The 27,998-nt window shown below is 41.0% G+C and overlaps 1 protein-coding gene across 2 annotated transcripts; it reads left to right on the forward strand.

Moving 5' to 3' along the window:
- The first annotated feature begins 11,550 nt into the window (after positions 1-11,550).
- Positions 11,551-27,995, forward strand: PPIC (peptidylprolyl isomerase C). Of its 2 annotated transcripts, none has more exons than XM_064176413.1 (5): positions 11,551-11,722; positions 15,724-15,837; positions 16,294-16,387; positions 24,693-24,877; positions 27,454-27,995. In XM_064176413.1, the coding sequence occupies exons 1-5, from the start codon at positions 11,615-11,617 to the stop codon at positions 27,580-27,582; spliced, it is 630 nt and encodes a 209-aa protein (XP_064032483.1). In that variant the 5' UTR covers positions 11,551-11,614; the 3' UTR covers positions 27,583-27,995. The 2 variants fall into 2 exon arrangements, with proteins under 2 accessions (XP_064032483.1, XP_064032484.1); XM_064176414.1 differs by lacking the exon at positions 11,551-11,722 and adding an exon at positions 12,459-12,782.
- The last annotated feature ends 3 nt before the right edge of the window (positions 27,996-27,998 follow it).

The following is a 27,998-nucleotide window of genomic DNA, read 5'->3' on the forward strand; positions in this document are numbered from 1 at the left end:
TCTCTTGCTTTCAGCAGCAGCAGCCACAACTGGCAATCTTATGGGTGACTTTTTTCTCACTTGTCAAGTTGATGGAAGGAAAGATGTGGAGGAAGAGAGCTGTAAAATGTGAGTTCCCCAGAAGCCTGCAGTGCCAGTGAAATAATAAGAATGCTAATGTTTAAAGAAGCCTGAATGTCTTGGAACAAAGGAGTGCATGGACTTTATCAATCTGATGTTTTAATGAGAAGAAAAATGCCACCAGCAGTTTGTCAAGCCAAAATTTCTTTTTCTCTAAGAATACCATTGACACATCCCCAGATACAATCAGAGAAACATCTGCTCTGTTTCTACCCTGCCACTGCTCTGCTAAAAAACAGGGCTGTATTTTAAGATATGTAAAACCTGACATAGAAATAAATCAGCTTCCAGGAAGCATTTTTGGGATTTGATTTAAACCCACCAAAATACATTTTTAATAGAAAAATCAACATATGGCTTTTGGGCCTATAATAAAGATTATCAAGAATTTAATGTATCAAATAATATAAACAAGATTCTGTACTCTCTTTCACCATACAAATCATTACTTTGTCAACCAAAACTCTGTGAGATGTGCCATCCAAAACATTATGTAATTAAGGTATGCTTCCAGACATAGATAAAATATGACATCCAGCAAACTATAAACAAACTAAAGACTGAAGAAATAACAAGTCTCAATGGTGTTACACTTACACTGTGTCTACATATAAAACACAATGTGAAATAATATTTCTGAAAGCATTTCCCAGTAAAGTGATAATACATCTGATTCTCAACTTATTTATCCTGGGCTCTTTTGATTGCAGTCATACATCTGATTCCTTTTCACAGAACCATAGAATGATTTGGATCGGAAGGGACCAAAGCCCTGCCATGAACAGGGAAAACTTCAACTGGACTAGGTTACTCAGAGATCTGCTGATTTATTCAGACTTAAATTTAAAAAATGCTTTCCACATGTTTTTGACATGTTGCTGTGCTTTGTATCAATGAGGTATAAAGCAAAAAGCCAGCAAAACATTTAATAGAGAGATACTGAGAACAAATTCTTACATTTAAGGCTTAGTAGTCTCGCTTCATGGAGAATACAAATGGCAAATGGAAAACATCATCAGCATCAGTTTCTGATGAATTAAATATTGAGAAGTGACAGTAGTATGAGCAAACTGTCATTCCAGACAACTGCATTTCCATGCATTATGTATATTCTATGTATTTTGTAAGAAGTTCTTGTTTTAAAATGCTTTGTGTAGTCTTCAGGGCTTAGGTGGCTTGATGACACTTTAAAAAAAAATCTTTAAAGCCGTACTTCTTTTACACTAGCTTAACCCTGTGAAGCCTAAAATCAGTACTGAAAAGTTCTCCAACAACTGAGAATGTCTTTTCCAAAAGTGTTTAAAATCCCCATCTTTCAATGTTAGGCCTCTTAATTTCTCGTTTGATATTAAGAATTCAATGATGAGATTCACCAGTCATTTGACTTCTAAATATAAAGGCATCTTGAGTTTGGCTGAAACGGATACTTTTAAAAAAAATATTATTAATCCCCAGGTGACAGAAACCTGGATACTGTGACAAAGAAATGCTTAATGAGGAGTATAAGAGTTTACACATAACTGACTGTAACACTGCCTACACAAAATACTAAGGAAAACCACCAAGTATACATACTGGTTATGTTGGTTTTGTGCCTACTAAGGTTTTGGTAGTGGTACAAGTGGGCTAATGTCATAGCCCATGTAAGAAACTTCAAGAAGCACCAAGCTGGACTCGCCTCTGGCCAAAGCAAATTCAATCAGCACCAAGTTAGTCAGCTCCCCCAGCTCTAAGTTGGACTCACCTTTGGCCAAGGCCAAGTTAGTCAGCACCTCTGTGATAATATGTTTAAGAGGGTGAAAAAACAGTTCTTTTGTTTTGGAGGGGAGTATGACAAGAGAGAGACAACCATGCAGGCTGTAAGGTGGGAAGGAGACATGCCAGATGGAGCAGCTATTCCCCTTTGGCCTGTGGTGAGATGGCAGGCTGAGCCCATGCAGCTCTTAGGAGTGCAACAGCGGGGCAGAATCCTGCCTGCAGCTCTTAGAGGACCTCATGCTGGGGAAGGAGATTCTGTCCAAAGAAGCCTGTAACTCTGAAGGAAGTGTGCAATGGAGCAATCTGGTGCTGTGAGAATTGTGGTTTATGGGAGACACCTACCCTGATAGGAGAACTTTGTGGAGCACTGTCTCCTGTGAGAGGGAGACACACAGCAGCAGGGCAGGACTGTGACGAGTTTTCCCCCTGAGGAGACAGTGGCAAGAACAATATGGAATGGACTGGGACTGACTGCAATGCCTAATCCTTGTGCCGGTAGAAGAGAGGAGGTAGAAAACTGAGAGCAGAGCTCAGTCTAGGAAGGAGGGGGGAGGAAAAGGCATGTCTGAGATCCAGTTTTAATTATCACTGTCCTACTCTGTTTCAACTGGTGAAATGATGGTGGTTTTGTAATTTAAAGTAAACGGATTTTGTTTCCTTAAGTTGTATCTGTCTTTTGCCTATGACCATAGTGTCTGAATGAGCTCCCTGCTATCTCTCCACCCTTGAACCTTTTGTTGTATTTTCTCCTCACCATCACACTAGAGGGGAGTAGGAGTGAATGGGTGTATGTGCTTTGTTGCTAGCTAGGTGGGCTTAAACCACAACATCACATACTGCTCATCTTGCAAGCAAAATTAGTGCCTCTCCTAGATCCTCACATAATTCTAGCAGAACTTCTTTAGGTACTGCATACATTAACATACAAAAATTTATAGAATATTATTTCACATAGACAAAGGATCATGGTATGTATTTCTCAGAAGTTTGAACTCTGATTTGCAACAGCTCCAGAAAGAATATTATAGGTCTAATAAAATATTGTCTTTACTTCAGTGTATCTTTTTATGACCTGAAATGTGCAACAAATAGGATGGTATATCTAAGACAAGTGCACACAGGCAACTCTGCAAGTGTAATTGTGAGATCTAAAAGTAAAAGGAAATGTGAGGGTGAGGAACTGCTTTCTTACATAGTATACTCTGCAAGATAGTAAATCAATTAATCTTTTCAGTAACACCACATCTTACTGATGAGACACCTTCTAGTTAGTTTAGTTCCTTGATCAGACACTATTTTCAGCATAGTAGTAAAAATAGTAAGCTTCAGAGACACTAAAATTACATTTAATTGTTCTCTCTGTGTCTTCAAAGCCATATTTCCTGTATAAATAAAGCTAACTTTTTACTTCTGTCTGCACAGCAGACTCAAGTATGAGTTAAAGACAGAAAAATAATTTATTCCCACCTATCACTCATCCTGAAACAAGCCACCAACATCTTTATGTCCATTTAAGATGATCCTTGAAGCCACTTTCTTCCTGATTCATGGTTCTCTGATCTTTTGTAAAACCAGCATCTTTTCATATAAAAATTCTCCAAGGGCCTGATTGCTTCATGTCTTGTGAAGCAAAAACTCTTGTCATTGTCACTTTCTTCTTAAGCAGCTACATGTCCTGCTTTTCCTCTTGACTACTGTCACTTCTGGTATTTGAAAGGTGGGTACCAATCCCATTCACATGCCTTCTCAATGTTGAGAATGTTAGTGCTACTTCTGAGTTGTCATTTACAACAGCAGCAAAGTCCTTTCTCTGTTTCACTCTTCCTACTTTCTTCCTTCTCTACTCAACTATTTCTTCCTCTTGCTCAACCTCTCCCCCAACAATTATATTAGTAATAATAAAAAGTCTCATATGAAAGAGCAAAGACGGATCAGTTCTTTACCATAGTCATGTGATGGGATGCTGCTTCAAAACTTCATAGACTTCTCATTTGTTTTTAAGGAAGGAATTCTTTCTTCTTTTCTCTTAAGAGTCCAGAGGCACAGTCTTGATTTGCAACTCTGGGCATCATGAGGCTAGAAGTTTTGATAACTGTATCTTAATGACAAAGACATACTTTTCAGACACGTAGGTGTATTTCCATGGAAGAGAGATCACAGCTGTAGCTACAGACTGCACAAAAACAGACAATAATCCTTATTGTAAGTAATAATCACACAAAGAGAAAAATGAATAATTTAAAGATGCTATGGAGCTTTAGTCTGAAAACTAAGAAATATGAAAGTATGCTTCCTTCAGCTAGGCTTTACTGCTAGCTTTTTTCTCTCCCCCTATGGCATCTTATACAACTGCAGATGTTATGAAAACCAGAATTCAAATGACAGACTACGTGTGAAATGCTCACTGCAGTGAGTTGTGCAATTATAGATAGTTCTGATATCCTGTAAACAACGTGCTCAAAGCAAAAATGGTTCTAGCTCCAGCTGCACTATTTTGAAAACACATTGCTAGTATCACCAAAGTAAATGCTTTGACCATTAAAGTGAAAAAGATGACACTTCAAATTATGCTAGGACACAAAATTTAAAAAAGCATAAAAGCTCTTCACCAAGAGGAAGACACTTAATCTGAACATAGGACACATTTATTTTACATAAGTGCACCAGATGACAGGAGAAGTCTAAGCAATTTTACAAGTGATTTAATAATTTAATAAAAGAGAGAGCAAGTATGATGCACTCTATGTTTCTGAAGTTGTAAAAAGGAAAAGACTAAAAAAGAAAAAACAACCCCAAAAAAAACCCAAAAAGGCAAACAAAACTTCCCCTCTTGCTTGTTTATTCATTAAGGCCATATATAGTGATTTAGTAATTTTTGCCTTTTTATATTAAAAAAACAACAAACAAACAAACAAACAAACAAAAAACCCCCAAACACACAAAAAACCAAACCAAACCAACAAACAAACAAACAAACAAAACCCCAAAACAAATAAACACCCCCCCCCAGTGGTCTCTTAGAATTATCTGCAGTCACAGTGGTCCTGGTATTTTATAACTTCAAAACATTTTATAATTCAGACAATATATAAGATGAAGTGGTGTCAGTTTTTAGTTTTTGTTGGCTTTAAACATATGACATTATCAGTGATACATCAAAAACCCAAGACAAGTAATATGGTGCCACAGTGAAATACCACAGACAAGGATCAGGCCTGGAAAAGGTGACACATTTTCAGTGATTCAGGTTTAAGAATCAAAATCTCATTTCCAGGGATATAAAATACAAGCTTAGTTTCAGCAGCCTTACACAATGCAGTGCTTACTCCAAGTTTTATTCTGGCAGCTGTCAAGCAGTTAACATTGATGAAGATGCCTATGCAACCATAAAGCATTATTATTATGATGTGTGTCATGCCCAGAATTCTTTTTACCTGTATAAAATGATATACTAGACTGATTTGGATATGAAATATTCCTATGCCACTACAATAAATCATAGCTCACTAAAATACCATAGCGCTGAAAGGAAGTGCTAGAATTACTGCCAATGCTAGTACTACCAGAAATCAAAATCTGCAGATGCTGTATGCTTAATATATCTCTCTTCTGTACACACTTTAAATTGTAAGGAGCCCATCATAAGCAATGAAACACCTCATTACATATACTATTACTTAAATTGAAGACTGTCAAACAGTAGCATATTATTCTTTTAATGGCTTGATTACTTCAGAAGACAAGTGCCAAAGTAACGCATGTCTCCTGGACCTAAAATGCAAAATCTCCTGCTCACCATATTACAAACACAAGATAGTTTGAACAAATTATTTTAATGGGCTACATAATTTTTCTTACAATAGCCTGATATCACTTGATCAATTAAAAAAAAATCAAAACAACAACAAACAAAACCCCCTTATCTATAACTTTTGCTCACATTTAAGGACTAAGGTAATATTTCAACTAAAAACTACACAGCCAGATGATGCCTGCTGTAATATTTGACCCATGTGGAATGACTGAAGGAATTGAGGTTGTTTAGTCTACAGAAAAGAAAACTGAGGGAAGAAATTATAACAGTCTTCAAATGAGCTGCACCGAAGAGGTGAACAAATTACTTGTGGTAAAGGAGGATGAACAGGAAAGAGTGATCTTCTCTTGCAGACCCTCTCTTGGTTTTGCACTTTTTAAATACAGATAAACTGTCCCTATGTAAAACCACAGTGTAGCTCTCAGCAGATTTTATTCAACTTTCTCTGTATAAAGAGTTTGGAGAGCCTTTAAAAATCTTCAAGATAGCTATGAAAAACTAAAGCAGAAAAAATAAAGAGGTCATAACAGATTTTATATATTATTACCCAGTTTTACTGTAAAGGTTTCTTTCTCTTCACATTTAGCATAAAGCCTACATTTGTCTGGCTTTTGTATACTTTCAGTCTGATAGTAGTGAAATAGAATTCTTCCAAAAGAACATACACTTCTTTCCGCATCAGGAAGAGATTTTCTGTGTAAAATTGAGTTTTCATTGAACACATTAAGTTTCTGCCTCTTTTCAAGGTTTCTTCTTAAAATGTTGTTTTATCTTCTTCCAAAAAATTATTTAGCAGCTTCACCAATATGCAATAATGTAAACCAGATCCTCTCTCATCTCACTGTTCCAACATCACTTCAGTGCTATTAACCACTCATTTAATTCTTCCTGCCTTATACTGTCATCTTCTGCATAAATGAAACCTATTTACACTGCAATAAACTAGGAAATCATCCTTGCAAACACCAATGCTTTTACTGAGAGACAGGGAAATCGAACTCTGGGAGTACTGTGGAAGGTACTGCTCAGCATACCTACACTGAACAGGTCTTTCTGCATTGAGAAGTCTTAAATTAAGGAATATCTCAGTCAGACTATCTTTTCCTGTCTTCCCAGCTCATTTTGCTTGTTTCTCTGTGTCATGGAGGGCCTGTAGACCCGAAAAGAGGCCTATTTATGCCTCGCTTGCCTGGACATGTTTTTCTGCCAGGACCCCTGGTTGTAAACATGTTGTGTAAGCCCCCACACACCCAGCTCGTGTCTCCTGGGGATTGTCTGCACAAACGGCCTCCTAGCCATGAAGAATCATGCCAGAGACAGCACAATATTCTCCTCCTACACCTGACATCCTGCCCGCTAGAATCCCTGGACACAGCATCCAGAAGGAGCCAGCAGCACCAAGGCAGAGACTGCATCCCTCGCCAGGAGAACAAGGTTAGAGATCACTATTTCCCCACAAACTGGGATGACTCATCCTTTCCCTCAAGCCGGGGAAGATTCCAGCCTCAAAGTCCACGGGCAGAGATCCCCTGAAGTTTGGACATCAGACATAGGCTGTGACGTGGCCCTGGAGGGTGATTATTGATTAATAAGAGTTGTGAGTAAAAGCTCTAGTACCTCTGTAAATATCTGTTGTCTCTGCCATAGAGCAGAATTAGTTTTCAGCCCATTCTGCTGGGCTAATAGTGTACAGACACCATACAATATTAAGCTGTGGGGGAAAACTCCTCTCTCTGTTTATAGTTTGAATGTTTGCTAGTTAATTAATAAGTTTCTGTACATAATTTATCCTAGAATGTTTTCATAACCATGTAAAGAACAATTTAATATTAATATACAGTGGTTGGGGGTGGCAAGAGTTCAGAAAATTGAGTCTAATAAATATATATTTTTATATAAAATTATCTGACTCCAATTAATTCCTCCTCTCCACCAAATAGGCGTAGGTGCTTGAGAATCCCCCTCCACGACACTCTGTACCTCATACTTTGAGCAGAGTAGTCAGTGTACTAATCTGACTGAACTTCTTTTAGGAAATGGAGATCCATCACCCTGTATTTGCCTTCTTTCAGGTTCAAGACATGGAAATGATTATGGCTCCACCTTTTCCCACAATTTTCAATACTCACCTTACGACTCACATGCATCTTGGGCATCAGATCTGCTTTGTTCCACATTGGCCTCTTCCCACTTGCTCCAATTATTGCCATCAGAGTGCTGAAGGACTTTAAAATGTCTTTGTATATGCTGCAAGAGCAAACCTGTTCCGTTTCCCACATATTCTTCTGATCAGCCCAGTCAATAACAATTAATGTTTGGTGTAATCACCATGACTACAACTTTATAGCAGACAAATACTGGTATGTAGTCATAATAAAGGTAGATCACAGTGATAAAAAGAGATGAAAATGGTAATTTTTTTACTTTTTAGATTGTAACTATTGAGATTTGTGTTACTAGTTATGTATGTGGGATGCAAAAGGTTGAGCATTTAGTTAAAGATACTTAATTATTTTCTAACATATTTGTACAATGACAGAGTCCTTTCAAAGTTTATACAAAACTACTACAACAAATCAGTATATCTTTGGAATCTGTCATATTTCTGCAGTAAATCTTAACTCCAGAGCTAGTCAAACACCATTATTATGTGGTGATGCAATATAAGGAAGACAGTTGAATTGTACTTTAATTTCACAGCACCCTATCAAACCAGTAAAAATAAACAAATCCACATACTCAATTTACTCTGAGTAAACTGTTGTTCTCACATACTCAGTGAAAGTACAGTGACACATTGAAGAATCTAAGAGACAGTAAATTTGGGGGCCTGATTTCATACTTAAAGAAGAACTTCTGTGTTAAATCTAACTACTGCTACCATCAGAATCAAAGAAATAATTTAACCACCTGTAAATGCAAGAACTACTTTTGTTTCAGCACTAAGACAAGACCTAATTAGCTACAGAGAAACTGGGTAAACATCTTGAATCATGATCTGAAGGCCCATCATGCTCAGTGATGACAGTGAGTCCCCAACCACAGATAATTTACCCCCTTTCACAAAATGAGATCTTTCTGTGTCAATCATCAACCAAGCAAGATGATCACTCAATGTTTCTGTTTATATGCAATGTAATATAGAACAAGTAACCACCAATACTCTGTGCCTGGTAAATGATTCTTTTACTACAATTGCCTGATGAGAAATATCATTGCACTCAGATGCACACAAAGCAGAATGGAAAGCAGCAGAGAAATCACACCCCCTGTGAAAAACAGCCCATGACCAACCTATACCCAAAGATGTGCACTAGTCTATGTCTCTGGTCTGCGCACTTTTCCCCCCAACACCTCCACTTACTCTGATTTGATTTTCACTGCTGAGAAGCCTTGCCATACATAATGTAGATTCCTGCCATACCAGACTAAGCCAGAAGGTGTGTTCCAGAAGCACATCCAGCACTCTTCAACTGCTAGTGGGGATAGGTTGGCTGGCCAGACCACCTGAAAAGCTCATGGCTTGGATATCTGGGTCCCAAGAGTGGTGGCAAATGGAGTTAAATCAAGCTGGCAGCTGGTCACAAATGGTGTTCTCCAGGGCTCAGTACTGGGAGTCCGTTAACATTTTATCAAGGACTTGGATGAGGGATTGAGCACAGTTGGATAAGAGTGTTGATCTGCTTGAGGGTAGGAAGTCTATAAGAGGGAACTGGACAGGCTGGATCAAAGGGCCAAGGACAGTAGTAAGAGGTTTAAAAAGCACAGGTGCTAGATCCTGCACTTGGGCCACAACAACTCATGGCAACACTACAAATTTGGGTAAGAGTGATTCTAAAGCTGCTTGGAGGAAAAGGATCTGGATATGTTGGCTGACAGACTGCTGAGTATAAGCCAGCAGTGTGTCCAGGTGGCCATGAAGTCAAAGGGCCTCTTGGCTTGTATCAGAAATAGTCTGGCCAGTGGGTCCAGGGGCATGATTGTCCCCTTGTACTCAGCACTGGTGAGGCTGGACCTTGAACACTGTGTACAGGTTTTAGCTCCTCACTACAAGAAAGGCATTGAAGAAAATTGTGGCCATCAGGTTAAGGGGGGTTCTTCTCCTCACTCTGCTCTGCTCTGGTGAGACCACACTTGGTGTATTGCATCTAGTTCAAGACTCCTCAGTTCAAGAGTGGTAGGCTATACTAAAAACTAGGGCTAGAAAGATGATTAAGGAACTGGAACATCTGTCATATGAGGAGAGGCAGAGAGGCCTAGGACTGTGTAGTCTGGAAAAGAGAAGACCCAAGAGGGGATCTCGTTAATGTTTACAAATATCTGAAGTGTCAGTGTCAAGAAGAAGGTACTAGTCTCTTTTCAAGGATGTTCCATGATAGAACAAGGCACAAACTAGAACACAGGAAGTGGCACCTCAACATGAGGATAACCTTCTTTACTGTAAATGTGACAGAACACTGGAACAGGCTGCCTAAAGAGATTGTGGAGTCACCTTCTCTACAGACTTTCAAGACTTGTCTTGATGCATTTCTCTGCCACCTGCCCTAGGTGATCCTGCTTTGGCAGGGAAGGTCATCTGTACAATCATCAGAGCTCCCTTCCAACCTCTACCACTCTGTGGTTCTATGTTTGAAGTGCTGGATCATGTCTAAAGAAGGGCAGTGAAGTTGTGAGTGGTCTAGAGATCAAGGCTTATGAGACAGACGAAGGAACTGGAGTTCTTTAGTCTGGAGAAAAGGAAACTGAGGGGAAGCCTCATTGCTCTCTACAGTTATGTGAAAGAAGGTTGCAGTGAGGAGGGTGTTGGTGGTATGGTTATTACAGTTGCTTCTTAGAATAGGCATGATTATTAAAATTAACTCTTGGAGCTCATTAACATAGGTTTCCTCCTATTCTCTGCCCCAGTTCCACCCTCTTGGTGATCTTCTGGTGGTTGTCTGGGATGATGGTCAGCAGTCTTCCTCACAGTGTACTTTCCACCTTCATCAAATTTCACAGCTGGCTTCCCTTAACTGCTTTATTAGTTTGTAGTCAGGGTGTTTCAGACCCTCCCCCTTATCTCTATCCTGCTTTCTTTAGCCAAAACCAAACCAAACCAAACACCAAACCAAACCAACCAAACAAAAAACCACACCCCACCCCCACCCCCAAAAAACCCAAACCCCCACAAAAACAACAACAATTACAAACCTGGACTTTTTAAGGTTACATATTACAAATCTCCAACTAATTGCTATAACACTTCTACAAAGCTTGATATTTATGGTCACATGTGCATCTGGTCTGTGAGGCTCTGCAAAGGGCCTTTCACCACTATTCTTTGGTTTTATACTTTTCCTTCATCACACTCCGTACATTAAATATGCAAAAGATGAAAGAATAACAATCTTTCAAAATCGCCTGAACACTTGCTATTTTGGAACCTTCACCCACTTGCGGAATCTTTAAGGAACCCTCCCGTCCATACGTACCCCAGAAGTCAAAAGCAGGGATGCGTACTCCCTTACAGCCAGCTCCAGCTCTGGTTTGGCAGAAATCACTCAGGATCCTGCCACCACGCCACAAGGAACAGGCACCGTGACAATCCCTCCCCCGCCCCCCATCTGTAATCATCCTAAATGCAGCTCACTCTGGCAGCCTCCCCTCCCCATATCCACGGAGCACAGGAAAACCTATCAGCGTGAAAGCAAGCGGTAGTCACCGCAGCACTCCGAAGCGCCCATCTCAGCCCAGCCAGGCTTCCACTGCCCCATTGCTCCATCCCTCCCAGCGGGGCTCCTCAACTCCGGAGCCAAGTGGGACCGGCGACGTCCTTGTAACCGCCCCCCGCAGGCCCCCCCCGCCACATGGCGCAGCAGGAACCGCCCGGTGCCGGGCGCAGGCGCCGCAGCGCTCTCGCCTCCGCGCCCTCGCCGCAGCGCCATGGCCCGAGAGGGGCCGGTGGCGGTCCTTGGGGCTGTCGCTTGTCTTTGTTTCCTGGCCCCGGCGGCTGAAGGCTTCAAGAAGAGAGGACCCAGCGTCACAGCCAAGGTGACTGTTGCCTGCGGCCGGGAAGACCACGAAGAGACCCGGCCACCGGCGTGAGGCGAGTCGGGATCGGTCGGCTATGAGGGGGCCGTGGCGTCTCTTCAGGGGGCCCCCAACGGGATTGTTTGTCCTGCCAGTTCGCGTCTGTTGCCGGCGATTACTGAGGGGGAGGAGGCCGCCTAGCTGCCTTTCACCCCGGGGTTTTTTTTTTGTGTAAAGCTGGTCCGCTCCTTCCCGGGCCGGATTCCGGGCAGAAGGGAGGCCCCAGCGGGGTCGACTTTGAGGCTTGGACAGATGCCCCAACTTTCCCGTTTTATAAGTGCTTCGGGGTGGTTTGTTGAACCCTTTTGGGAATGCCCTTTTTCTGTAGATGCTGGCACAGCTCAGACTTTCAGTTAGCTAAGCTTGCCTCTGGCATATAGAAATAGTAACTTTTAAGCTTCGTAATTGCTACCTTGCTCCTGTGGTCTATGTTGATGCCAGAGGCAGTTGACGGCTGTGTGATTGTGACCCTCGTTGCACTGAGCAGAGGGGATTTTAACCACTCAGAGACTCAGTCGTGCTGCATTCGTTTCCTTATCCTCTTTTCATTGCTGAAACTCTTGGTGATGCGAGACGTCGTTTTGTTTCACCCTTGGGTTCTGTTGCCACATTGTTGCAGACCATGACAGGCTTAGCCACCTGCTGCGCGCTAAAACTGCTGCAGCGAACTGGATTCAAAAGCGGCTCAGTATTGCAATCCTGTCTTCGTTGGTTGAACTGGGACTTTGTCTTAGGCATATGTGGTAATTAGAGATGGCGCTGCCCAAGAGTCGTACCTATGGGCAGCGGGATGGGACTGCACCTAGTTATCACACCAGACTTCTCAATATACTTTCGCTGGGGCAGGAGGTGGGATGCCAAGTCCTGATTTGGATAACGCAGAGTTTAGATTTTTCTGGCTCTGAAGTTGTCTGTCAACCTATACTCAAGAGCAAGTGTGGTGGCGTTGACGAAGAATGCCTACAGCATGACAGAGCAGAGGGCAGAGCTACTTCCCCTGGCATGGCTTCCTAAGTCACAGGTTGTGCCTTTGTCCCTGAACCTGTACAATTTCATTGCCATGGTCTTCTAGTTCTTGAATTTGATGTTTTTAGGGCTGTAAATCTCATATGCCTTGCTCACCAGGGGTTTGGACTGGAAGATCTCTGAAGGTCCCTTTCAACCTCTGAGGTTCTGTGATATAATATATTCCAGTTTGAGCATAAAGCGCTTTGCGTCTTCAGATCTTTACCCTGGAATTTAATTTTATACTCTTTTCCAGTTCTTATGTTGTGAGACATTGAGGATTGCAGCTTCTGATTTCACTTGCCCAGGCCAGTCATAATTTTACAGAGCTTATCAAACTGCACAGGTTTTCTCTCTTCCATCTTGCGTAATTTCATTTAATCTTTCTTCATATAGAAGGTATTCCAGAGCTTTTGAGTGTGGTCTCTGGTGGTGTGGTGGTTTTTTTTTTTTTTTTTTTTTTTTTTTTGTTTGTTTGTTTTATGTTTGGTGTGGTTTTATTCTTCAGTAGAGAAGCAAGTATGACATGCACCACTGAGTGTGAATGCACAGTACAGATGCACACCACAGCATAATTATGCCCATGTCCTGTCCTTACCATTTTATAAATATTTCTAATGTTAATTTTCATATTCTGACCTTTACAAACCCAGAGCCAAACTTTTCATCAGGCTGCTTAAGGTGACTCCAGATGTCTTTTCTGGCTGGTAGCCAAATTAGGACCTCTAGTTGTGGTTGTACAGTCCACAGTATTTTGTGTTTATCAGGAATTCACTTGGCATTATGCTACCCAGTCCCTAGCAAGCTCGAGACATTCAATTTTCCCTCTCCTCCCACCCCCAAAATAATTGAATACTATTGCCTGTTTTTGGTTGGTTGGTGTTTTTGTTTGTTTCTTTGTTTTTGTATGGGTTGGGGTTTTGTTTGTTTGTTTGTTTCATTTTGAGATATACAATCTTGGTTAAATTGTATTTGAGAATGTTCATGAGAACATGGTGTAGTCCTATAATTTTGGTATTGAAACACTACAGATTTCAAATATGATTAAATAGTTCCATTAATAAGACTGAAAATTCATAGTGTTCTTTGAGAGTTTTTGACAAAGAGCCTGGCCAGATGTTTATTGAGATTTGAGCCTGCGGAGCTGACCATCTCACTAATGTCTGCAGGCTTTTTGAGTTCTCTGAGAGCCTGGAGAAATATACTTAAAAGAATGTGTGCAAAAATGGAATTCAGGGCTACTCAGTATTTCCACATTTGATTTCTTGGCCAGAAATACACATTATGTGATGCATAATTAGCAGGGACAGAACTTTCAAAAAGTCACTAAGCATGTAGCATAGGTATGTGGACTGCTAGCAGGAAGTTGGGAGCTTACTAGTTGTTCACAAATGCAGGATAAGTCAGAGCTACACTTTTTGGAAGTACTAGGTTAGCTACTTAGGTGAGCAACTCTGCTTGAATGTAGCCTTAAGGTTGGATTAGGTTTGGTGTTTATGATGGACTTGTCTCCATGCTCTCTGTGAAAATAATGTTACTGCTATTGGGTCATTGTTTGGTAGCCTTGGCTGTGCTTTGAATATATGCTTATATATTTCAGGCAGCGTTCCAGGCAAAATAAAATGCATATAGAAAAGGTAGACAGGGAATACCCCTTACCTAGCCCTCGTGGCAAAATTAAGGTAATTATGTTTATAAAAAATGTTAAGAACTTAGTGAAAGTGTGCTTTTAATACTTTGGGAGCCATACATCCAAGAAGTATATTATTTAATGCCAAGAAAATGAATGAGGTGTATAAAAAGGAATTTTATTTTCTTTATAGGGCTTTTATAGCATTAGCCAAAAGCTCAACAGTCAAAACCACATGGAGGATCAAGAAACAGTGAAAATGTTTAGTAGGAGAGTGTGAAAGAAGCATTCATGTTGGAGAGGCTGTGGTCACTTTTTATCATTATTGGACTAATTTCTTAGCGTTACAGACAAGTAATATTTGGTTGAATGCCACAAGGAACAGCAAATACCACATCACAGAAATACACATTGCTGTTTCCTAGAAGTTGTAGTAGTCTTTATGTAACTTTTTTACACTTTCAAAATGCCTCATTTCCTGACAGCTGTTCCTGTTTTCAGTAATTGTTGGAGCATTTTTACATGTTCAAAACCACATTCATATAGTCTGAACTATATTAAAATGCTTTGTAACTCATTTGCCTTTTTGAAGTTGCTTTTTAGTAACATCTACATTGAGCCTTCTAGGCAATCAGCTGAATAATGTAGCCTCTTTATTTCTCTGTAAGTTTCTAATTCATATTTAGGAAAGTGACTCCTTACTTGAGCTGTGGGATTTTCTTCCCATTGTTGGCCAATTTAATTAAATTTGGCCTAAATCATAAATATAGTAATGCACTGAGGATTATGAATGGATAGCAAACCATCATTTGTGAGGAGTGTCAGTTCTTTGTTATTGTTCACCACACTGGAATAGCATTGTTGTTCTTCCTTGCTTTTCTATTTAATCTTTTTCTTAGAATCATAGAATGAACCAGATTGGAAGAGACCTCCAAGATCATCCAGTCCAACCTATCACCCAGCCCTGTCCAATCAACTAGACCATGGCATTAAGTGCCTCACTTTTTTGTTACAGTTTTAGAGATATGCATGTCTGGGAAAAATCTTTTTGGACTCTACCTTCAAACTTGTGATACAGCAGTCACACTGAGCCTTTAAGAGTACTAAGAGTCAAAATTTATAGTTACCTGTTCTGAAACTCTTTTCTGTGTAATCTGATTTCTGTAGCTCTGAAATTATTTTTTCTTAACAGGACCCTTGGTAACCAAAGGATATTATTAATATTGACCAGTCAGAAGCAGTTTCTTACCACCTTATGCTTTCAGAAGCTTGTCCTTTTTGTTTGCTTATGCTTGTATCATTTTTTTCTCTTACAAAAAATATGCAGGTGTTCTTTGATGTGAAGATTGGAGACAAAGATGTTGGCAGAATTGTAATTGGGTTGTTTGGAAAAGTTGTCCCAAAGACTGTGGAGAACTTCATTGCGCTGGCAACTGGAGAAGTATGTTTGCAGTTTTCTTCCACTGTGTATTCAGGTCTGGATTGGGAAATAAATACTGGTTTAATTCTGTTTGAATTGTGAATCAAAAAATCTTAATTCAGTAGATCTTGTGCAAGAGTGCCATCCCCAAGGCTGTGCAGTAGTGTGTGTCTTCTCAGGTCCTTGGGACTTGGTTCACATGAGGTAGTTATGAGATGTTTGTGCGTCACCATGTCACATCATCCCTGTCATGCATATCCAGCACATAGAAGTACCATGGTCACATACCAGTCAAATAATCACCTGAATAATACCTGCTTTGGGGCAATACAGCCTAGATGTGTTCACTAGCATCTGTTTCTTGCCAGTATCTGTCTCCAGTGGTGGTATATTCTGTGAGATATGGCTGTTCACCACAGGCGTATTTCCATAGACAGGGATGTTACATTAATTTAGAGAATTATTTCATTTTCTTAGAGAGGATATGGATACAAAGGAAGCAAATTTCATCGTGTGATCAAAGACTTCATGATTCAAGGAGGAGACTTTACAGCCGGAGATGGATCAGGAGGTAACAATCTTCTAGATTCCCTTTCCTTTTATCAGATGCCTGCTGAAAAGATGGGCGAACTAGCATATTGGGGGATAAATTTGGTTTAGTACTTTTTCAAGCATCTTGGAACATGAGCTGCAATTATTTGTGTTACCTGATTATGAGTATGTGTAGAGCTTTCTTTGTCCTCAGTTTTTGCAGGTAGTGTGACTTGTCCCAATTCTAGAAGCATGGCTTTGCATGGTGCGTGGGAGCTATGTGACTGGCTAAGTTGCTCCTACAACATGTTGTCTCCAAAAGATAGATGTCTCCATCTTTCCCCTGCTCTGGCTTTTTGACAGCACTTCTTCCCTGAGATGCTTGTTGCTTGCATGTGTACATGAACCATTTAAAGTCATCCAGCAGAAAACTAATCTGTGATGACACAGTGAGAGCACATAGAGGGAAGGTAGGTAGGGAGGGTGCAGGGCATGCTAGCTGTCCTGAGTTCAGCCATTTCTGTGGAACCTTCTGAAATGTGCTATGGGAGGGAATTTCAAAAAGGTGTAGAGAAAATTAGAAAATGAGGGTTCATGCCCTCTTCCATTTTCTCTCTCACTAAACTTAAAAACATAAATTTGCTAGTGGTATGAGTTCTGGCTATGTGTACCACTTCTCCCATCTGAGTCTTTGGAAGTTGCTTTGGCCAATGAGGGCAATCCCAGTGCAGCATCTCTTGCATTGCATGCATTCTGGCTTCTGATTTTTTCTCTTCCTTTGCACACACGTTCTTCAGGTGCTACGATTTGAACTGTCTGTGTACAATGTTAGTGATTGCCCTGCTGGAACAGAATGGAAAAAACACATTCCTTTTCCTTACAGTGAACAATGGGGAAGGCTAAAACATCAAAGCCACAGTTTTAGCATTAAAGGTAGGCAAAATTTGTTTGCCAGCTAGTATTGCTGCTTGGGATAGTGTCTGGCCGTGCTGGGAGTGGTGGCCAAGGTGTGCTAGGCACTGTACAAATAATGAGGTAGCCTTCTCTTTTCAGGGTAATGGTGGCTGAGACATGACTCAAATGTTCTCTCTGATTTGTTTTAGAAACATCAACATCTATATGTGACAGTTATTCCAATCTATATGGAGTCTTTTGGGCTACCATTTGTCTTCATATATTTCTAAACATGTCTAAAGCAATTTTTTACTAGGAGGAAGAGCTGTAAGACTTAGGTCAAAAATTGTCACAAAACATGGCAACCTTGTGTTTGATTTAAATTTAAATTTGTTGAATAGAATGAAGTGTTGTTCAGTGGTGTATATAAGTAGGATCTGTGGGCATAGTCTGCTTGTGTGATGGTTTGAGTGTTACCCACCCCCTGACTCTTATGAAGTCGCCCAGACTAGACTCAGCCAAGCTGGAAGTTAGGGAGTGAAGCTTTATTTACAGCTTAGCACAATTTACAAGTGTATATATATACACACAAATATATACAGTTATATGCAAGTTAAAAGTTACAGAAACACAATACCCCTCCCAGAACAGTCAGATTGCATGGAGGGCTCCCGACCCACACCTCCTCTCCCTCACCCCGCCTCTTTCCTTCCCTTTAGAAATAACCAGATCAACTCACGTATATCTTATATGATAAATCTGGAGATCTGAGGTGAGATGCAAAAAAGACAACAAGGAGGTTAGAGGAAAAAGGATTACATCAGATTTAAGTTAAGGCAGAGGCACCCACAGGGACCAGACCACCAGAAACAAGGAGCAGAACTGAGAGCAAACCGAGAAGTGCATGAAAAGGGAGTGTCTTATCTATATTTTGATTAGTTGTGCTTCTTAACAGAGGCGTGGGTGATATAGGGTACTGTTGTTGGTGGGTTTTGGTTTGTTTTTTTTTTATTTCTTCTCACAGCTAAGGATTTAATTTCTCTCAGTAAAATATTCCAGTTAGCCTCAAACCAGCACAATCAACCCCTCTATATCACTCAGTGTTTTGCTGAAAACTATCTAAACTAAAACAGTATTTACAATAATGAATATTACAAGTTCATTTTACACTTTGTTCCTGCTATCTCAGATGTAGGTAATTCAAAAGCTCAGGAAAACAGGAAACAGTTTTTCTCCTCGCGGATGAGACAAGAGCAGGGATTCCTAGGTGACATTGGGTTTGTTCTCATGAACTGTAGATTCTCTCATAGATTCTGCCTTTGGAGGCCTAATAGTAATACCTAGAACAGAAAACTCCTAACAGCTTGTATTATACACTCTGAATTTAAACTCTCTCAGCTAAGGTCAGCTTTCTCTGTGGAATACACTGGATTTCATCATTCTCCTGCACTACCCAATAGGTATGACCAGGACCTTCAGCAGAAATCACCCTTTGGACAGGTTTCCCATTGCCTGAAGGAGAAAATACCCACACAGTTTTTCCCAACAGATTCATTTCATGTACAACAGGAACTCTATCACTGTCCACTGTGTGTACCAAATCTGATTGTGCAGGTCCTGCTCTGTTTACAAAACTCCTACTATTTACCAACCAGGTTTCTTCTGCTAAATGCTTCTCCCAGTTTTTCAAAGTTCCACCCACCATGGCCTTTAAGGTGGTTTTCAGCAAACTGTTGTAGCATTCAATCTTTCCTGAAGCTGGTGCATAGTAGGGTATGTGGCAGATCCACTCAATACCATGCTCTTTGGCCCAGTTTTTCACAAGATCGTTTTTTAAATGAGTGCCATTGTCTGATTTGATTCTTTGTGGAGTTCCATGTCTCCACATGATTTGTTCTTCCAAGCCAAGAATGGTGTTACGTGCAGTCGCATGTGGAACTGGATAGGTGTCTGGTCATCCGACGCTTGTCTCTACCATCACTAGCACATACTGCTTGACAGAATGAAATCGAGATAAAATAATGTAGTCAGTCTGCCATGCTTCACCATTCTTGTAGTTTGACCATCTCTCATCATACAATAAGGGCTTGACTTGCTTAGCCTGCTTAATAGCAGCACAAATGTCACAGTCATGTATGACTTGAGTGATAGCATCCATGGATAAGTCAGTTGACCTATTGCATGCCCATTGGTAGGTTGCATCCCTGCCTTCGTGTCCAGATGAGTCATGGGCCCACTGAGCTAAGAACAGTTCACCTTGGTGTTTCCAATCAAGGTCAAGATCAGAGCTTGTATCAACTTGAGAAATTTCAGCAGCTTGATCTGCCTGATGGTTGTGTTGGTGTTCCTAAGTACCTTTGCTCTTGGATATGTGTGCACCTACCTGACACATCTTAAAACTGGAATTCTCTCCAGCAGTGCATCAATGTCCTGCCATAGATCAGCACACCAAATAGGCTTTCCTTTCCTCTGCCAACCATTCTTTTCCCAGTCTTTTAGCCAACCCCATAGAGCATTGGCTACCATCCATGAGTCAGTGTAGAGGTAAAGGACAGGCCAGTTTTCACATTCAACCACATCAAGAGCCAGTTGGACAGCTTTTACCTCAGTGAATTGACTGGATTCACCTTCTCCATCTCTCGCTTTGGTAACTGTCCTGGTAGGACTCCAGACTGATGACTTCCATCTTCACTTGTTCCCAACAAGAGGACAGGAACCATCTGTGAACAAAGCATAGTTCTTTTCCTGATCAGAGAGACCACCATAAAGAGGAGCTTCCTCAGCATGGGTTACTTTCTCCTCTGGAGGTTTTGTATAGTCTGTGCCTTCCAGCCAATTGGTGATCAATTCCACGAGACCAGGGCAATTGAGAATACCATTCATGCTTGTTGGGCTATCAAAGCCATCCACTTAGACCAGAGGTTGCATCTGTGGCTTGATGTGGTGATGAACCTTTGCTTTTGAACATCCAGTTTAGAACCAGCAATCTAAAAGCAATTGTGACTCAGTTCCAGTCACTACAGAAGCTGCTTTCACTCCTTCAATAGGCTGCTAGTATTTCTTTGTTGGGGTGTAATTTGCATCTAAACCTCTGTAGCAATGACCCTAGAAACCAAGTGGATGACCACATGTCTCATTTGGAGCTCTCTGCCAAAGACTCCAAGTTGGACCATTGTCACTGGCAGCCATGTACAGAATGTTTTTAATGTCTGACCAGTTCTAATAGGTCCAGGTCCACTGGACTACTTCACACTTTATCTGATCAAAGGATGCTTGTTGTTCAGGTCCCCACTCAAATTGATTCTCTACGAGTCACATCATGCAGAGATTTGACAATTTGACTGAATCCAGGAATGTGTAGTCTCCAAAATCCCACTGCACCTAAGAAAGATAGAGTGTCCTTCTTATTGGTGGGAACTGCCATGGTGGAGACTTTATCACATCCTGTGGAATGCGATGGTGACCATCCTGCCACTGCACCCCCCAGAAATTGAATTTCTCTGGCAGATCCTTTGATCTTGCCTCTCTTAATGGCAAAACCTGCTTGCAACAGAATGTCAATGATTTTGTTACCTTTCTTGAAGACTTCCTCAGCAGTTTGGCCCCACACAATGATGTCGTCGATGAACTGTATGTGGTCTGGAGCTTTACCTTTCTCCAATTCATTATGGATGACTGAGTGACAGATGGTTGAGCTGGGTTTCCACCCCTGAGGCAAACGGTTGAACTGGTACTGGATTCCTCTCCAGGTGAATGCAAACTGAGGCCTGCACTCCTTTGCCGTGGGAATAGAGAAGAAAGCATTAGCAATGTCTGTGGTAGCATACCATTCGGTCTCCTTTGATTCCAGCTTGTACTGGAGTTCCAGTGTGTCCGGTACAGCTGTGCTCATGGGTGGAGTCACCTTCTTGAGGGCACGGAAGTCCATAGCAAGACACCAATCTCTGTTAGGCTTGCACACAGGCCAGACTGCACTGACAAAAGGCGAATGAGCTTTCTCAATGACAGTCTGACTCTCCAGTTGACAAATCAGCTGATGAATGGGTAACAAAGAGTCACGGTTAATTCTGCTTCTGGTGCACAGTTTGAGTAGCAATTGCCAATTTCAGATCCTCTATGTCATGATGTCCCACAACTGCAGATTCATCTGAAAGTTCAGGTCTAATGGACAATTTCAATTTACCATCCTGAATCTCCACAGATGCTATTCCAAAAGCCCATTTGTGACCTTTAGGATCTTTGAAACAATTGTGTCTCAAAGTGAATTCCCAGAATGCAAGGCATATCTGGACCAGTTACACTAGTTTCTTCCACTCTTTACCAGTTAAATTGTTTTTAGCTCGCAACTTAGTTAACTCTTGAGATCAGTGATTCTATAGTTATAGACTCTGTACCTTTGCAATTTGATGGCAATAAAGTACACTGAGCACCTGTGTCAACTAAAGCCCGGACTTTTGAACTGCCAAGGACACCTAATGAATACATTCCAGTAGATTTGGTTTTCTCCACTATCCCTTTCCTCCTCCTGGCTGAACATGGCATGTGGAGTGTGCATAATGGTGTTGTTGTGAGAGTAATTGCAATTATTAGAATAATTGCAGTTGATCTGGGGAGCTGAAGAAGTGACTACTACCTTCCTTGCATTGTTGCCTCTGTTTCTGTCACTCTGCAGTTCCTGACTCTTCCAAAGAACTGAAGTAGGTTGACCATTTCACTTGTTTATGTTCTCACCAAACTGGTCACGCAGGATTATCCACAGTCACCCATGTGATTGCTGATGTCTAGTTGCATTTTGTCTCCTGGGCCGGAATTGCCTTGCAGGAGGTGGGCATCTGTTCTTCAGAAACATGCACCTATTTAAAGACGAAGGAATGTTATCCTTTACCAGATTGTACATGGAGGTTTTAAGTTCCTCCTTCAGTTCTTTCATGGAATGTTTTATTTCTGTACCCAGAGCTTTTAGGGCAGAGCATGACAAGCTGCCCTCTATCTGTCTCAGTTGCTAGCCAAGATGTGTAGGAGGAAGAAGCACGTTTAATAAGCTTCTTTGTGAGGCCTGTTCCAAGAGGAATGCCATCAGGCTCATGTGTACCATGATTTCCATAAAGCATTTCCTTCACAGCAAATTCCTTGAGAAGGTTAATTCCCTTCTCAGTTTTGTTCCACTTCTTAGCTGCCCATGGCAAATCATCTCAGGAAGGCTATCTCAGAGCCACAGCCAACAGGAAGCATGTCCACAAGCTAATTTAACTGAGAGGGCTTGCTAAATATTTGTTCATTCCACTGTCCTTTGTAACTGGCCCTAGCTGCTTTGCAGATTGTCTCCTACCTGAAGGGCATTTGCACCAATAGTACGGCATCTCACCAGCCAGCTTAGGGTTGGCTTTCCTGATTCCCTTGCATATTCCTCTCTTCCTCCTCTTCCTCCTCTTCCTCCTCTTCCTCCTCTTCCTCCTCTTCCTCCTCTTCCTCCTCTTCCTCCTCTTCCTCCTCTTCCTCCTCTTCCTCCTCTTCCTCCTCTTCCTCCTCTTCCTCCTCTTCCTCCTCTTCCTCCTCTTCCTCCTCTTCCTGCTCTTCCTGCTCTTCCTCCTGCTCTTCCTGCTCTTCCTCCTGCTCTTCCTCTTCTTCCTCCTCTTCTTGCCCCTCTTTCTCCTCTTCCTCTTCTTCCTCTTCCTCATCATCGTTGTCTCCTTCTTGTGTACTAGATGCCCCCTCCCCTAAATCCTCTCTTGAATCACTCTTTATCAAATGTTTAGTCTTAACCCGTGCCTTCCTGGGAGCAAAAAAGATGGTAGAAGTTCTGTCTAATGAGTCTGAATCTCTGAGCATCTGACCTGATGCCTGTGAGTTTGAATTTAGAAGCCTGTGGATTTTAACTAGGTGCAGGATTAAGAACAGCTGAAACCTGGACAGCTTGAGGAGAAGAAGCCCTGTCTGCCATGTTATTGGTAGATAAAATACTCTTGGCTGAATTCCCAGAGTCAGTGGTAGCTGTGTCTCCTTTTTCTCCACCCGAACAGAAATTGTTTATAGAACATGAGATTGTTTTCCTTTTATATCAGGAGCTTACGAACTTTTAGACATCTGCCTTTTTCATTTTCTTAAAGCACCCTCATTCAGTTTTTTCATACACAATGCTACTGTTAGTCCTAAAACCAGAATTATTAGGGCTATATTCATACATGATAAATAAACCGCTGTATTACATTTGTAGAACTTGCTACAGGGACCTGGGAGTTCTGTTTTAGGCCAGACAACATGCATTAAAGTTGTGGGAGGAGAAAAAGAGGTTGTAATATTTCCTGACTTATTAAAAGCAGAGTTGGTAATAATTTCAGTATTATTAAAGCCAACCCAGCCGAGAACATAATCTCGAAATTCCAGGAACATCCCTTTAATGTTTCTCCACAGTAAATCAAACAAAAGGGAACCAAGCTTCACTGTCAAACTGCAGTTAAAGTAAAAAGCAATAACTGGCCATGCAACAGCCCAAAGTAAACAAAATAGCTTCATTTTAACTTCCAAGTCTAATTAGCAATCAATCAAATTGAATTAGCCCCATGTTGAAGTGCCAAAATAAGATGTGATGGTTTGGGTGTTACCCACCCCCCGACTCTTATGAAATCACCCAGACTAGACTCAGCCAAGCTGGAAGTTAAGGAGTGAAGCTTTATTTACAGCTTAGAACAATTTACAAGCATATATATGCACACAAATATATACAGTTATATGCAAGTTAAAAATAATACAGAAACACAATACCCCCTCCCAGAACAATCAGATTGCATGGGGGGCTTCCAGCCCAAACCTCCTCTGCCTCTGTCCACCTCTTTCCCTCCCTTCAGAAATAATCAGATCAACCCACATATATCTCAAGTGATAAATCTTGAGATCTGAGGTGAGATATCAAAAAGATGACAAAGAGGTTAGAGGAAAAAGGGTTAGACTGGATTAGAGTTAAGGCAGAGGCAACCACAGAGACCAGACCACCAGAAACAAGCAGAACTGAGAGCTGAGAAGTGTCTTATCTGTATTTTGACTAGTTGTGTTTCTCAGCAGAAGAATGGGTGATATAGGGTACTGTTGTTTTTGTTTTTTTCTTTCTTCTCACAACTAAGGACTTCTCTCAGTAAAATATTACAATTACCCTCAAACTAGCACAGCTTGTTAAACTTATAGCATAAGACATCAGCTTGAAAGTATTTTCTCCTTATATGCAATGGTTTAGCTTATATTTTTTTTGTTTACTCTGAAAATGATTTAGTTACAGAATCGCTGACGACTGAAGTAACATTGCTATGCCTACTCAAGAGATGAATCTTCAAGTCCTGAATTTATACTTTGTTTTCCCCATTTTTTAACAAAACTAGGTTTGCCTTTTTTTTTTTTTTTTTTTTATTTTTTTTTTATTTTATTTTTTTTTAAGTTTGTGCTCCTATTTTGTGTCTTAGGAAGAAGCATCTATGGAGAAAGGTTTCCAGATGAGAACTTCAAGCTCAAACACTATGGAATAGGATGGGTTAGCATGGCTAATTCTGGCCCAGACACCAACGGGTCCCAGTTCTTCATCAGTGTGACAAAGCCTTCTTGGTTAGATGGAAAACATGTAGTATTTGGCAAAGTCCTTGATGGAATGGTAAGCTAAAAGGAGTGGCAAGATAAATCCAAGAAAATATGGTCAAATTCTGCCATCTTATATCTTTCTCAGTGTAACTTAAACCATTGTGGGTCAAAGCAATTGAGTGTTTATCTAATAGGTACATGGCAGAATATGGTTGTAAAGAGCCTGGAGCTGGATGATTTAGAACTGAACCAGCAAATTGTGACTGCAGAAATGGAGACTTAAATTACACCTTTGCCTTTCACAGCTCTGGTTTCAGACCACTAACCACTGAAATCGACACTGACAACACTGCAGATTACAAATGGAATAAGTTCAGGTCCCCCCTTCACTAACGTTGTAGACCACGAAATAATTGTATTTCTACAAGCTAACATCTAACTCTCTAGCGTGTGCTACTTACGGAAAACACTTTCACTGCTAGGGTTTTCGGAGCATGTGAATGTAAAATATTCAAACACATAAGTCTCTAATAAGGAAAAGACAGTCTAATTTCTTCAAACTGTTCACAGCTCCAAAGCTAATCAAAGGCCAGGCAGAAGCTTAAAAATGTTACTTACAACTAATTATACTTTTGGTTTTCCTTTTAAATTATTTCATTTAATCTGTGTTCTGAAATGAATGGGGAATTGTGAACTGCTCCAATGACCAGTTTTTAAAGAGTTTGACAATCTCTTTGGAACATCTGCCTCCAACTCCCATATTTGTATTGAATCCACTTCTCATGAGCTACAGCAGTAGGTGGAAATTTTTGAGGAGAGACTTTGTGGACAGATATTGAAAGCCAAGTAATCAGTATTCCAAACTGAATTTTCCCCATTAAAAATATTACTTTTATTAATGCCTATCATGAGGCTGGTGGTTTACCACATTGCTTTCTACATCTGCCTAAAAAGAGGTTCTAGAGAGATGAGTGTTAGTCTCTCCTCCAAAGCAACTAGGATAAGAGGAAATAGCCTTGGGTTGTGCCCGAGGGAAGGTTTAGATTGGATATTAGGAAAAAAAAAACAAAACACCGAAAGAGTGGTCAGGCATTGGAATAGGCTTCCCAAGGAGGTGGTGAAGTCACTTTCCCTGGAGGTGTTCAAAAAATCTTGTAGACATGGCTCTTTAGGATGTGGTTTAATGGCTAAGGTAGTGCTGAGTTGACAGTTAACTCAGGGATCTTAAGGACCTTTCTAACCAAAATGATTCTGTGATACACCTCCCTGTTACTGGAGACCAACACTCATCTTGCTGCAGTCTCCTTTCAGACAGTAGTAGAAAGCACAAGGTCTCCTCTCAGCCTCCTTTTCTCCAGACTATACAACCCCCAATTTCCTCAGCTGCTCCTCAAACACCTGTTCTTCACACCTTTCACCAGCTTTGGTTGTCCTTCTCTGGATGCGCTTCAGCCCCTCAATGTCTTTCTTGTAGTGAAGGCCCCAAAACTGAATGCAGTACTCAAGATGTGGCTTCACCAGTGCTGAGTACAGAGGGAATCACTTCCCTGATCCTGCCTTATCACACTGTTCCTGATGCAGGCCAGGGTGCTGTTGGCCTTCTTGACCACCTGAGCACACTGCTGGCTCATACTCAGATGGCAAGCAACCAGCAGACCCAGGTCTCACTCTGCCAGGCAGCTTTCCATCCACTGTCTCCCAAGCCTGTAGCATTGCATGTGGTTGTTGTGACCCAAGTGCAGAACTTGACACCTAACATTTTTGAATCTCAAACAGTTTACCTCAACCTATCAATGTAGCCTGTCCAAGTCCTTCAGCAGAGTTTTCCTACCCTCACACAGATCAACACTCCCTCCAGCTTGGTGTCATCTGAAGACTTCCTAAGGGTGACCTTGATTCCCTTGTCCAGATCACTGATAAAGATACTAAAAAGAAGTGGCCTTAGCACTGAGCCCTGGGGAACACTACTTGTGACCAGCTGGCAACTGGATTTAACTCCATTCATCACTATTCTTTGGGTACAGCCATTCATCAGGTTTTTTACACAGCAAGGTGTCCACCCATCCAAGCCATGAGTGCCTATTTTCTTTGTGAGTATGCTGTGGGAGACAGTGTCAAAGGCTTTGCTGAAGCCCAGGTAAACAACACCCACAGCATTGTTCACTAAGTGGTTTTCTTGTCATAGAAAGAGATCAAGTTCATTGAGCAGGACCTGCCCTTCACAAACTGGTGCTGACTAGGCCTGCTCACCTGGTTGACCTGCACATGCTGCTGTAGCTCCCCGAATCCTCCTTCTGGCTCTTCTTGTAGATGGGTTTCACATTTGGCAACCTCTAGTCAGCTGGGACTTCCCCACTTAGGCAGGACTGCTGTTGGTTGACCCTTCATGATAGTCCTATTGGCTGAAAGTTTTTTTATAGAAGGCCAAATAGCTTTCTATATCCTTCTGTTGACTGTGGGTTGCAGAGTGGGACAGTTGTTAGTGTGGAGACAAGAACCCCAAAACTCAACAGGATAAAGGTCTTTGTTCAGACGTTGCTTAATAAATAGTAATGGTAGAGGCACTTAATTGTTTATCTGCTACCAGACTTGAGCCACTGGAGCTTCCTTGTCTAAACTGAACTCATTCTGTTTTTTTTTCCTCAACAGTCAGTGGTGCACTTGATAGAACTCCAGCAGACAGATGAACATGACCGGCCTCTTCAAGACTGTGTGATTGTGAACAGCGGCAAAATAACTGTTAAAGAACCATTTGTGGTTGAAGTAGGTGACTGGTGAGGCCAGCAGTCAGAATGGAAAATAAAAATCACTTCTTTAAGGCCTGTTTTGAACTGATCACAACTATCCATTGAGTTTTCTCCTAAGAATATAAGGGGATATATTTAAACAGTACTTATTGTTTGCCAAATATCTACATGATGTAACCACTTCTGTTGTAACAACTTGATGGAACTATCACTTCTTGAAATCAAAGACAGTCCACTAAATTCTAGATCTTTCACAAAAACATTTATTACTTCAGTTTTCCATGATTTGAAAGGCAGTGGTCTTTTTCTCGATGGAAAATTTTGCAGTATTTGTTTTCACCTTTTCAATTTAAAATACTGTTTTCTGTAACAGAGCATTTTTTAAAAAGAAAAAAAAAAAGCAAAATACATAAATGTTTTGAATAAAGTTTTATTTCAAATAAATAC

This window comes from Pogoniulus pusillus, chromosome Z (assembly GCF_015220805.1).
Source record: "Pogoniulus pusillus isolate bPogPus1 chromosome Z, bPogPus1.pri, whole genome shotgun sequence".
NCBI classification, from domain to species: Eukaryota; Metazoa; Chordata; class Aves; order Piciformes; family Lybiidae; genus Pogoniulus; species Pogoniulus pusillus.

Excerpts from the sequence above, each read along its gene's own strand:
- PPIC (XM_064176413.1), top strand. The coding sequence starts at position 11,615 with ATGGCCCGAGAGGGGCCGGTGGCGGTCCTTGGGGCTGTCGCTTGTCTT. Across the intron at positions 15,838-16,293 it reads TTGCGCTGGCAACTGGAGAA|AGAGGATATGGATACAAAGG; the intron begins GTATGTTTGCAG and ends TCATTTTCTTAG. Across the intron at positions 16,388-24,692 it reads AGCCGGAGATGGATCAGGAG|GAAGAAGCATCTATGGAGAA; the intron begins GTAACAATCTTC and ends TTTGTGTCTTAG.